Raw genomic sequence first — 12482 nt, 5'->3', positions numbered from 1 at the left:
TGACACTTACTTGTCACTGTCACTCAGTCCAACACTTGATACAGCAGCATCTGCAGGCCTGGACACTTCCTGAGGAGGGTGGAAGCCGGAGCTGCTCACTGTTCTTTCCTGAAGCGAGAATTTCATGATGTACTGACTGTACACCTCTAACAGTGTCACTGCCACGGTGAGACACACGTTATACATCTTGTAATGTCCTCAAAAATGTATAACGAAGTTACATACCAGTCTCATAATCGTAATGCCAAGTCGTTACAGTGTATTCGGTCTCCTACTGGGTCCATACGATCACAATCTACAGGCAGCTGTTACAAAAAAAGGCAACTAATAAGTGACAGCCGAACAAGAATACAGTGTGTTTATATCACAGCTGACTTAGCTCAGCTTTAGCGACGCCACAGTACCTAAAACACAGTGACATCACGCCGACTGTTACAGTTTGTGTTGTCATTAGTTACACTGACAGACGACGTTAGATGTTACTTACCGTTCAGAAACACTGTGAGCTCATCTTTCAAGAACTAGCCTCCATTTTGTGTCTCCTGCATAATTAACAGAGTCTATTTGAATAATCACAGTATCAAAATAAAGGGAACACTTAAAAAATGTGTTCAGATGTGTAATTATAAGTATATATGTCACTGGTGACACGCAGCAAAGGGCCTCAGGTCGGACTGGACCCCGGGCCGCTGCAGGACACAGCCTCTGTACATGGGACAGCTGAGCCCGTGGGCGCCCCTGTGACTCCTTTGCACGCTGTTGATGAGGATCTTACAAAATGCACCTTTAATCATTAGCTGTGTGTGTGAAGCAACAAGTCTTTCTTGTTTCCTCACTTATTTCACTAAACCACCGTCTGTATCAGTGTGATGATGCGTACAGATGTCTGCACGTTGTACCTCAGATCTGACACATGTGGTCGGGCAGACCCGGTCGACCCGATCGACCGTGCATTAACGTGTACTGTACTACTCCTTATCTGGATAACGTGTTGGGATATAGATTGCAGGTTAATAGCAGGTGTGAATGTGCTGCTGCTTCAGAGGAATCTCCACTCAGAGCTTCATCTTCTTGGCAGACGCTGAGCGAGCTCACAGAAATACTTTTTAATCTTGTAATGATTTAGTTTGTTCGAGTGCTTCACTCACCTGTAAGAACAATAATCTCTAAATCTACGTGACTTAATAAATCACCCATGCAGTGAACCAGCCGAGGCTCTGGTGGAGTTTCACTCTATCTCGGGTTGTTGTTTTGATCTTAAAGTCCATTCAGCCGCTCCTCATTCTGCCTTTGTCAGCTCTGTTTACTCGAGATTAGACGGCTGAAAGAGTCTCTTTAATCAAACAAGAGGATTAGTCTTTAAGCCCGTTTGGCTCCTGAGCCACGAAACAATAACCCACCGCCTGCAGTTACACAACACCACGCTCATAAAAGCTGTGACAACACACTGAGGTTATTGTGAGGAGGGTCACTGGCTCTCTGCTGCTGACTGATTGAATGTGCTTTTCAATGCTGGGTGTGAACTTTAAATCAAAATGTCATCCAGGTCTGAACTTGCCCCGCTCAACTTCACGAGCTCTGATCTTCGCATGTATGCGTGGTGATCGCTCTGCATGAAAGCAAGCAGGTGAATGAGCAGCTGATGGGCGGATTCCACATTTCTCAGACACACCCTCAGCCCATTAACCCTCCTGCTGGGTGCAGCAGGGGCAGGTGTCTCCTCGCAGGCTTGGCACAAGCCATCCCACCCCCACCTCCTCCTCCTCCTCCTCACAGACTCATCGAAGAGTATAAAATCAGCCATCCTCTGAGCTCTTCACTCTCTCCTCTCCAGCTGAAGCAGACAGTCCGCCTCTGTTACCTTCATCACCACTCAAAATGATGAATTACAGCTCCAGAAGCATGTCTAGTGTCGGGTATGGTGGTGGCCGCTCAAGCGGTGTTTCCATGTACGGTGGAGCTGGAGGCGGCAATGTCAAAATCTCCTCTGGTGGCTCCATGTCCATGTTCGGTCGCGGTGGCGGTGGTGGTGGAGGTGCAGGTGGCTATAGCTTCGGCTACAGCAGCTCAGGTGGTGGTGGAGGTGCTGCATTTGGCTTCGGTGGTGGAGCCGGCGGCGGCGGCGGTGGCGGCAGCGTGGATATCTCTGCCAACGAGAAGGCCACCATGCAGAACCTGAACGACCGTCTGGCCACCTACCTGGAGAAGGTGCGCAAGCTGGAGGCGGCAAACGCCGAGCTGGAGCTGAAGATCAGGCAGTTCCTGGAGAGCAAGACCTCCCCCTCCGCCAGAGACTACAGCGGCTTCTACGTCACCATCGCAGAGCTGCAGGGCAAGGTAGGCACCGCAATCACAAGTACTACAAAATCATTATGCATCCATTAACAGCCAGGGAAGGTGTGCACACCTGCTCTACCTGTCATCATCACTGGTGAAGTGGAAGCATGAACGCTTACGCTTCCATCTCAGTTGTAGCTTTCAGCATCAGCTTTGAAGCCACTGAGATATCTTCAGTATTATTTCACCAGTAATGCTGGAATAACATCCGTCTCACACGTCTCACACTTTTGCAACAGAAGTCTGTACGCTCCAGGAAACAGTCCACAATCATCCTGCAAATACCAAAGCAGATTAAAGTCTGATTCACTGCCAAGTCTACGAGACTCATGTGTGACCTTTTTACTGACAGGTGATATTTTCTCTCAGATTGTTGCTCAGCTTGTTGAGCAGGAAGTGGCGGAGGAGCAGAACTGAAAGGACAAGAGGAGTTTTGTTTCATTACACTTGAACTCTAACATCAATGATTCAAATCTGCCTGAACATGTATCTGTAGATCACGTCCTGCGTTCTCCTCTGAGAAAAAATACAAAACATAACAAGATAAATCTGCATGTTACACATATATTTTGTTGGTTACGGTGTCAGATGGATAAATCTGTAAAATGTCCTGTTAGTGAACATGAAAGCTAACAGCTTTTCTTTCCTGTTTAATCTCACAGATCCAGGATGCTACCAGAATCAACGGTGGCATCTACCTCATGATCGACAACGCCAAGCTGGCTGCCGACGACTTCAGGCTCAAGTAAGTGAAGTAATTCATCAATCAGTTGTAAAAGTCCTGAACAAGAAAATAAGCATAAAGGCTCTCAGACACACTCAGACATCATACTGATACAGCTTTTAATGAACTGTTCTGTTAGCTACCATGCTAATTAGATTGCTAACGGCGAGCAATCGAGAGAAGATCCTGAAGCTTTTGTGACTGAGTTACTGGTTGAATTGAATCCCAACTGGAGCCAAAAGAAAATTTGGAAAAAGGTGTTGGATCTTGTATCTTTGTAAAAAACAGAAACAGAGCGAGTTGTCTTCTGTGCAGGTTCGAGAACGAGCTGGCCATGCGTCAGTCTGTGGAGGCCGACATCGCCGGTCTGAGGAGGGTCCTGGACGAGCTGACAATGAGTCGGAGCGACCTGGAGATGCAGATCGAGGGCCTGAAGGAGGAGCTGATCTTCCTCAAGAAGAACCACGAGGAGGTCAGTGGGTTCTCAGACACAAGAAACGTCTGAGTAGAACTTTTCTGTTGAAGCGAGCGCTGAATCCTCACGTGTCTTCCTGCAGGAGCTGCTGGCGATGCGCACTCAGATGAGCGGACAGGTGAACGTGGAGGTGGACGCCGCTCAGGGACCAGACCTCTCAAAGATCATCGAGGAAGTCAGGGAGCACTACGAAAGCGTCGCCGCCAAAAGCCGAAAAGAACTGGAGGGCTGGTTCAATGCGAAGGTAAGAACCACAACACGACTCTCTCTCTCACTTTGGTCCAGACTGAAGATACGTCAACAAGACCTGATGAGTGTTTCTGTGTAAATGTGACGTGCTGTTATTTCTGTCTTCTCCACAGTCAGAAGCATTAAACAAAGAAGTCGCAGTCAGCACAGAAACCCTCCAGACGTCCAAATCTGAGATCACAGAGATCAAGCGGACGCTGCAGAGCCTGGAGATCGAGCTGCAGTCACAGCTCAGCATGGTGAACCATCATCACACCACACCTTCTCTTTTAGCTCCACTGTGTTTGTGAGCTCATAAACAAACTGCGACTCCTCTCTCCTGCAGAAAGCGTCGCTGGAAGGCACCCTGGCTGAGACACAGAACCGGTACGCCATGCAGCTGTCAGGTTACCAGAACCAGGTGAGCATGATGGAGGAGCAGCTGCAGCAGCTGAGGGCCGACCTGGAGAGACAGTCACAGGAGTACCAGATGCTGCTGGACATCAAGACCAGACTGGAGATGGAGATCGCTGAGTACAGGAGGCTGCTGGACGGAGAGGGCGGCGGCAGGTGAGAGGATTAAACCTGAAGGGGGCAGGACTGTTGAAAATATAATAGAGTTTAATGGACTCATGATCGTGGGCTCAAATAATGTTAAAAAGCTGAAGTTATCCTCAGAAGTGATTTCTATAACGGAACAACAATTTGTTTGAGTTTTGCCTGTTTTCTCACAATTTTGACTTCAATAATCTTGTTTATATATTAGTCTTTGTCAAAAACTGCAAGTGTGTAAAATCTAGAAAAGATTTGTAGTTGAAGATCAAAATGATTGAATGTCCAATAAAATATGTGCAGAAAATATCAAATTATGATACTTTGCCTCTAAAAGTTGAGCCACAACTATTGTACGACATCTCTAATAAAATGATAATATGTATTTAACATACTGTCCTGCACATTCATCACTTCTCAGGTTTATGAAGAAATATGATCTATGATTAATGTGAGTTGAATTAAGATCTGTTTGTTTCTCTCCTGCAGCATCTCCTCCTCCTCCTCCTCCTCCACCATCACCTCCACCACCAAACAGAAAGTCATCACCATCGTAGAGGAGATTGTGGACGGAAAAGTGGTGAGCTCCTCCACGGAGGAGATCAGTCAGACCCTGTGAGCACCAGCAGGAGGCGCCCTCACAGCTCGCACCCACAAAAACACGCAAATAAAAGTCTGCTGAGGTGCTTCAAAATAAAACGTCTGTGGTCTCTTCTGTTCAAACTGAAGTTTCTCTTCCTGTATCGGCCTCATTCAGCGATCTCACTACAGTGTGTAAGAATATACCAACAGCAGACTATTGTTCTCCAACAGTCTTGTTTTGACTTATTCATTCATAAAAGTGCTTTACATCATTGAATCAGGAGGTAATGAAGCAAATAAAACCAGACAGAAATAAACAAAAATAAAATTCCTCCATGGAATATGAAACATGATGAAGTCTCTACGGCGCCGTTAAGCTGGAGAAACGCTAAGCAGTGCAACACCGGCTGCCTCACATGAAGTAATTCATACTTTCAATCTTTAAGTTTCAATCTTAGTCACAAAATAAATGATTTTTAAGATACAATATATAATGTGTGCAATCATTGTAGTTTAAAACATCCAAAAAACTGAACTAACACGATGAACAGAGAAGAAACAACTACTGAAGTTAGCATGCTAACCAGCTAGCTGCTAACCAGCTAGCTGCTAACACCAGTCTGTAGCTCAGAGGTGACAGTCTGACAGCCTGTAGTGTAAAAGCAGCCAGTTCACTCCTGAGTCTAACAAGTCAACAACATAAACTCACTAAACGTGAAGAAAGGAAATATTGTGACAGCTACAAACTGGACACAAACTGGACCACAGTCACCAGAACAGTGTTGGTGTGTCTCCACAGTCAGCTCTGGTTCGGTCCAAATAAATCCTCAGTTCACAGAGTAACATGTGGAAATATTCTACACGCTGATGATGTCCGACTCTCTCTAAAGCTATAACTTTAAACAACCTAACCTAACGTATGTGTCTGTTGTGATGGCGCTGATGCTCAGCTGATGGCGAGGGCGACCACACGCCCTCATCCGCTCGCTACATCCGAAAGAATTTGTTTTGGGAACAGAACAAACACAGTGTTGCTTTAACAGGTCCCCCAGAAACATCTTTAACCATCTACTTAACTTGTTTTTATTTCAATATTGACGAACAGAGCACCTGACACATGTAAGTGTGACAGGAAACAGGACATTTGATGGATGTGAATCCTGGTAGAAAGCTTGCTCGACTGTTTTCCGTGCACAGAGCGGGACTAAGGAGGGGTTAGGCACAAAATCACAGCCACAGTTCTCTCCTTCAGTTAGCGCCGGTCCCGACCCGACTCCATCATTACGACATCACATACAGGAAGCTTGGTAACTACGGTAACCACCGCTGAATATTTGCCTGGGATGTGGCTGCCCATCCCAGTTTGAAGCTGCTCACAGAAACACTGTCAGTCTGTGAGGCTAAAGCTATAAGCAAACCAGTCCTATAAGAATGGCAGACAAGTCCCTAAGCTCACACGCTAGCTTGACAGTGGTGAGTTCAAGTTCAGCCGTGTTTGTAGATTTCTTTCAGATAATGTTCGGTGTTTTTTTACATGTGATTGAGACACGAGGAAGCAGGATGAGCTGCTGATGGTACGCAGCCTCTGAGCCTGTTGTTCAGGAGCTAACTCTGTAACGTTAGCACAAAGCACACAGCCACAGTACAGTGCAGTAACTGTGGTGCTGGGTAGCCTTTTCAGACTGAGGTATGTTCATGACGCTTCATTTCTTGTTTTTATCTGACTGCGACTTTGAACAGAGTTGTTAATTTATGTATTATTAGACAAAAAAGCTAAAAGAGCTTGTTGAACGTAGCAAACTAGTCGCTAACACAGATATCCCAGCTGGCCAGTGAGAGCTTTCAGTGCACACAACAAAAAAACAAAACAGGACAGGAAGTGTCCACAGTGTATTAAAAAGATGTCCTCCTGTTTCCTAACAGTGTGTTAAGCATGTGTCAACTGTGGAGCAGTTTATTTTCTGACAGAAGAACAGTTGTGATCTCTGGAAATAAATAAATCTAATAAAGTTTTATAAAAGTCAACTCTCTGAAGGTAAATACGTTAAGTAGCTGTGTGTCGTAACGAGCAGCTTGCACAGTTGACCTGTACGGTCTGTTTTGTGATGAGGCGTGCTGCTGAAATACAATAATTAGTCACGCGTTCCAACAGATAGTTAACCCCGGGCTAGCAGAAGTGCAGTGTGGATCATATTGCCCTGGGCTGAGGTTAAGCCTGGCTCAAAAATGTGTTTAAGAGGCCAAGTTGTCCCTCAGAAGAGCCCTGGGACATGATTCAGTCCTGCTCATTTCAAAAACAGATAAAGTCAGGTTTGCTTTGTGGACAAAAGTATGTGGACACATGTTAAAGTACTCAGTTGTACTGTGTGTTTGGGTCTGTTGTTCCTGGTTTGAGCTTCCATGGATAGATAGACCCAACCCCCCGTGAAGAGCTCCAGGCTTTGAAGCCAACTTTCATAGTTGCCAAACTGTGTAATTACATCATCAACTGATGCACTGCGGCCCAAAAAGACTTTTTCCCAGAAGCTAACATTGTGAAAGACGCGTCTGTAAAATGGTGGATACATTTCAGTCAAATAACATTTGGATAGTCTAGAAGAGCTGCACCGTTAAATTATTTTATACCTTTCAAGTAAGCCCATTCTGTGGGCCGCACAACACACAAGATCTGAGTCAGGGAAGTTGAGTTTTCTTTGAAACGCCTCCAACACTGTGTCCAGGTTTAATGTAACGTCCTCGGATAGACTGCATTCACATGGCGGCCATTTTCCTCTGACATCACACTCACTGTTTACTGATTGATTAGCAACTTTAAGACAACAGATCGTTTAATCTGGACAGACACTGGACCATATTTCAAGGTAAAACAACAGGTTTGATAACAGCTAACATTAGCATTCAACACATACTAGCTAACGTTACTGTTTTAACGTAACACCATTACAAAATGTGAAACATCTTGGAGACGTTCGTCTAACGCTGGAAGTGAAACACACAGGATGAAATCAAGTTATCAAATATGTTTTATCTTAAAGTACGTCCGACTTGCCTGTATAATTGTAACAATTTGTCAGATTATGTACATTTATATGATTTACAGCCTGGAACACGGCAGCATTAAATTATCTCAGCGTTGCCTGAGCGTGACGTTGGAGGAAAATGTGAATGAGGTGTAACACTGAAGAGAAATCTGACGCGGCAGCGTACAATCACATTTACACTTTTATTCCAACATTTGTCCTTCACATGTTTCATCATGACAGTGTCTCATCATACAGTAAATAACTTGTAGATGTCTGATATTTATAATCTCACACAGTCATGTGTTGTTATATTTTTCTGTGTACAGTCACAACAAAATCCACCTCTGAAGCTCATGAACACCTCATCTGTTTAACCCATCCCAAAGGATCCGACTACTGTTCTCTAAGAACCAACAAAACTAATGTGTTCATGTTATGATTTATGTGCTTCCACCTCTCGTTCATGTTATTGTTGTAAATACGTTTTTTCCTCCTTTGCCACCAAACATTTGTGACCAAACCAGCTCTGAGACAGCAAACAGAGCCGACTGGAGAGCTGCTACAAAGGATTTCACTGTTTGCTTGCACAATAAAAGAAGACAGGGGAGTGTGTGTGTGTGTGTGTGTGTGTGGGTGTCTGTGTGTGTGTGTGTGTGCGTGTGTGTGTGTGTGTCTGTGTGTGTGTCTGTGTGTGTGTCTGTGTGTGTGTCTGTGTGTGTGTGTGTGTGTGTGTGTGTGTGTGTCTGTGTGTGTGTCTGTGTGTGTGTGTGCGTGTGTGTGTGTGTGTGTGTGTGGACCAGCATAATAACACTCACAACTCAAAAACAACTGCAGGTTGGAGCATGCAGAGGAATCCAGGTGGGTGTGAGGAGGAAGGTCGGGGTCTTTTTATTTAAAATGAGCCCAAATCTGAAGCTGATTGATGAACAGTCGATCTGATCACAGAGGAGCAGACTCACCTGAACAAACAGGATGATTGAGTCACCTGTGAGACATTTTCTGATAGCAAAACAAATAGACAGAGAGGGTTTAGATGTTACGTCATTGTGCAACAGGCGTAGATTTTACATTCCTGCTGTGATTCGTCAGTTGGTCACATGTCCTCGCCCGAGGCTTGCAGCGAGGCCCAGACCCTCAACCCCTCCCTCACTTTCATCCAGCATAAAAGGAGCTGGGTCGGACCTCTGCTTCATTCTCTCCTCTCCATCCAGAGCAGGCAGACTCCTCCACCATGTCCTACTCTCGCTCTACCTTTTCCACTGGAAGCCGTCTTGGCAGCATGAGGGCCCCCAGCATGTATGCAGGCGCCGGAGGCTCTGGGGTCCGCATCTCCAGCGTGAGCGCTCCCAGAAGCTTCTCCTCAGCCGGTGCAGGGTTCTCTGCCGGCGGCGCTGGCTTCAACCTGGCCGACGCCGTGGACAACACCAACGACATCTCCGGCAGCAAGAAAGCAGCCATGCAGAACCTGAACGACCGTCTGGCTGCCTACCTGGAGAAGGTGCGCAAGCTGGAGGCGGCCAACAGCGAGCTGGAGCTGAAGATCAGGCAGTTCCTGGAGAAGAAGACCCAACCTGAGGGCCACGACTGCGCCGCATTCAAGGTTGTCATCAGCGACATGCAGGAGCAGGTGAGTCCAGGTTCTGATTCTGTATGACGGTTCTGTCTGTGATGAGGTCAGAGAGACAAAAGAGAGAGGACAGGTGTGAGATCAGGTGACAACATAAAGACAAGAATGCTGCCTGAAAATGAAGACAGTGAGAAGACAGAGCGTCCTTTATGTTTGGAAATTAAAATACTGTCACGGCTGCACTCAGGTGTACAGGCAGCGAGGCAGAGAGACGTGATTGGCTGCTTCCTGCAGAGTGATACAGGTGCAGCCACACCCTGAACACACAGAGGACACACACGCTCCATTTGCATGATGTGAAAGAACAGAAGACCGTGAAACAAAGAGGCGAAGTTTGACTTATATTTGAATAGTTTTGCATAAGTCGTGCAGCTGCCTCGTGGAGCTCTGTTAACCCTTTCTACACTCACTCAGGATAAATCCAAAACGTGCAGCCACGCCCGTGTGTCTGCTGCTTCAAGTCTTACTTTAACATTTTAAATGTGTCTTTTTGTCTCAGTACATTTAGAAACTAAAACACATCCAGCCTAAATCTGAACTTCTGTTGCGTTTCAGATCCAATTTGCCACCCGTACAAACGGCTCTCTCTACCTGGCAATCGATAACGCCAAGCTGGCTGCTGACGACTTCAAGGTCAAGTGAGTAAACCAACACTGAACGTTCACATGAAGCTCAACATGGGTCAAACTATACTGATAAATGTCACACATGCAAACAGAATTTATGAAAAGGAAAAAAAAAATCAACTCACTTTGATCGCCCCTGACGCCGTGTGCAGGTACGAGAACGAGCTGGCCATGCGTCAGTCGGTGGAGGCCGACATCGCCGGGCTGAAGAGGGTCCTGGACGAGCTGACTCTGAACAGATCTGACCTGGAGATGCAGATCGAATCTCTGAGGGAGGAACTCATCTGCCTCAAGAGGAACCACGAGGAGGTGGGCACCAAAGTGCAAACTACCTTTGGTTAAATTTATTTAATTCTAAAATGTTTCAATCAATGACATTCGTTGTCCATATTTATTAGCTGTAGTTTATTGAAGAAGTTGGGGAATCTTTACATTTATTTAAGAGAAAAACAATCCAGAAATCAACTTAAGTGACTTTCATTTGGTTGAAACACCAAAAAAATATCTTGGTTTGGCAGCTTTTCAATCAAGTGTTGGTAAATCAGAGTCACAGCGTGCAGACAGTCCGGTCAACATCAAGGTGCTGAATGTCTTCAGTGTCTTGAATTTGATCGACAGAAGATGACGAGGGCGACTGTGAAGAATGGATTTGAGTTCTGACTTTCTCGAATACAAACAAATAAATAAAAAGTCAAAACTCAAATACATTTTTCACAGTGGCCCTCGTCCTCTTCCTGAGGAGCTTCACGTTGACAGTTAATCCATTACTTTTTGATTTGATTACTCATTAAGTTTACATAAAGTCCCAAAAATTCAGACTGGACTGTCTGTAAACCACTCGAATTCAACTCAAAATTTCTTGAGAAAAAGAAAAAAATGACTTGTCATCGTATTTATTGACAAATTTCTCTTCTCATCTGAAATGTTTTCCTGCAGGACCTGCTGGCTCTGAGGTCCCAGATGGGAGGTCAGGTGAACGTGGAGGTGGACGCCGCTCCTCAGCAGGACCTGTCCGCCGTCATGGCTGGAATCAGAGAACACTACGAGACCGTTGCCAACAAGAACCGCAAAGAACTGGAGTCCTGGTTCCAGTCCAAGGTGAGTGACACAATCCCCTCAATGTCTTTATAATAACGCAATAATCTTCTAAATCATAACCGAGAAACACAAGAAGTTTGATTGACTTCCACTACATTCATCTGACTTGTCTTTGCAGAGAAAAGTTGTGTGTTTCCCCATTCACTTCAATACAATCATGGGGTTTTCTTGCAGAATCTAGTGGCTTTTAGTGGAAGTGCAGACTGAGATTCTTTACCCTGTTACACAAGACAATGAAAAAGAATAAAAAATACGTATAATGTTTGACTTTTCAAGTCAAAATCATGATTTACCAGAGTTGTGACTCACTACGTCAAATAATTTCTTCTACAATTTTGTCTAGAAAGTTGTATTTTTTTTAATTCAAGTACAGCGAGCAATAAAAACAGTCCAGCGTTGGAAGTAAAAGTGAGGAACAGCAGAGTGTCATCAGCATATGTGTTGATTTAAAACAAACGGACATTTTCTTGTTTCTTTGTTGTTTTGTAGTCTGAAGCGCTCAACAAGGAGGTTGCTTCAAGCACAGAGACTCTTCAGCTGTCACGCTCCGAGGTCACAGAGGTCAAACGCTCGCTGCAGAGTCTAGAGATTGAACTCCAGGCACAGCTCAGCATGGTGGGTTTAAAACATGTCTTAATCTGTTTTCATGTGAATCAACAGTCTGTAAACCTCCTCACACTGTTCCTTCTCGTCTTCAGAAAGCATCTCTGGAAGGAACCCTCGCCGACACACAGAGCCGCTATGCTAGCATGCTAGCAGGTTACCAGAGGCAGGTGTCCATGCTGGAGGACCAGCTGTCTCAGCTGAGACTCGACCTGGAGCGTCAGAGCCAAGAGTACCAGATGCTGCTGGACACCAAGACCAGGCTGGAGATGGAGATCGCCGAGTACAGAAGGCTGATGGACGGAGAGTTCATGTGAGTGGACCAGTCCAGACTGGGAATTATTAAAAGTATAATAGGAAACAGAGTTTAAATATAGAAACGTGTGCGTGTGTTTGAGCGTCAATAATTCATGAAACACTCATTTGAATGACTCACAGGGTGCTGCTTGACAAACACTGTAAGAAACTTTGTTAGCTTCTTTATGAGCGTAATGAAAGCTGACAGACGGTTTGTGTGTTTTCCTGCAGGCCTTCCTCATCCACAACCAGTAAAGTGCTGATCATCACCAAAGAGATCATCGAGGGAGAGGACACTGAGACCAGTTAG

At 45.3% G+C, this 12482-nt stretch overlaps 2 protein-coding genes across 3 annotated transcripts; both read left to right on the top strand.

Moving 5' to 3' along the window:
* Positions 1 to 1852: 1852 nt before the first annotated feature.
* On the top strand, positions 1853 to 5005 carry LOC141020043 (keratin, type I cytoskeletal 13-like). The gene is made up of 7 exons (XM_073495082.1): positions 1853 to 2337; positions 3000 to 3082; positions 3377 to 3533; positions 3619 to 3780; positions 3899 to 4024; positions 4111 to 4334; positions 4806 to 5005. Exons 1-7 carry the CDS (start codon positions 1879 to 1881, stop codon positions 4933 to 4935), a joined length of 1341 nt encoding a protein of 446 aa, XP_073351183.1. The 5' UTR covers positions 1853 to 1878; the 3' UTR covers positions 4936 to 5005.
* Positions 5006 to 9152: 4147 nt separating this feature from the next.
* Positions 9153 to 12482, top strand: LOC141019352 (keratin, type I cytoskeletal 50 kDa-like). 2 transcript variants are annotated; one of them, XM_073494246.1, is made up of 7 exons: positions 9153 to 9548; positions 10104 to 10186; positions 10327 to 10483; positions 11111 to 11272; positions 11762 to 11887; positions 11971 to 12182; positions 12404 to 12482. In XM_073494246.1, the coding sequence occupies exons 1-7, from the start codon at positions 9153 to 9155 to the stop codon at positions 12480 to 12482; spliced, it is 1215 nt and encodes a 404-aa protein (XP_073350347.1). The 2 variants fall into 2 exon arrangements, with proteins under 2 accessions (XP_073350347.1, XP_073350348.1); XM_073494247.1 differs by lacking the exon at positions 12404 to 12482 and adding an exon at positions 12374 to 12377.

Source organism: Pagrus major, chromosome 23 (genome assembly GCF_040436345.1).
Source record: "Pagrus major chromosome 23, Pma_NU_1.0".
Taxonomy (NCBI): domain Eukaryota; kingdom Metazoa; phylum Chordata; class Actinopteri; order Spariformes; family Sparidae; genus Pagrus; species Pagrus major.
Note: the sequence above shows the minus strand (reverse complement) of the source record. Positions and strands in the feature narration are given on the sequence as shown.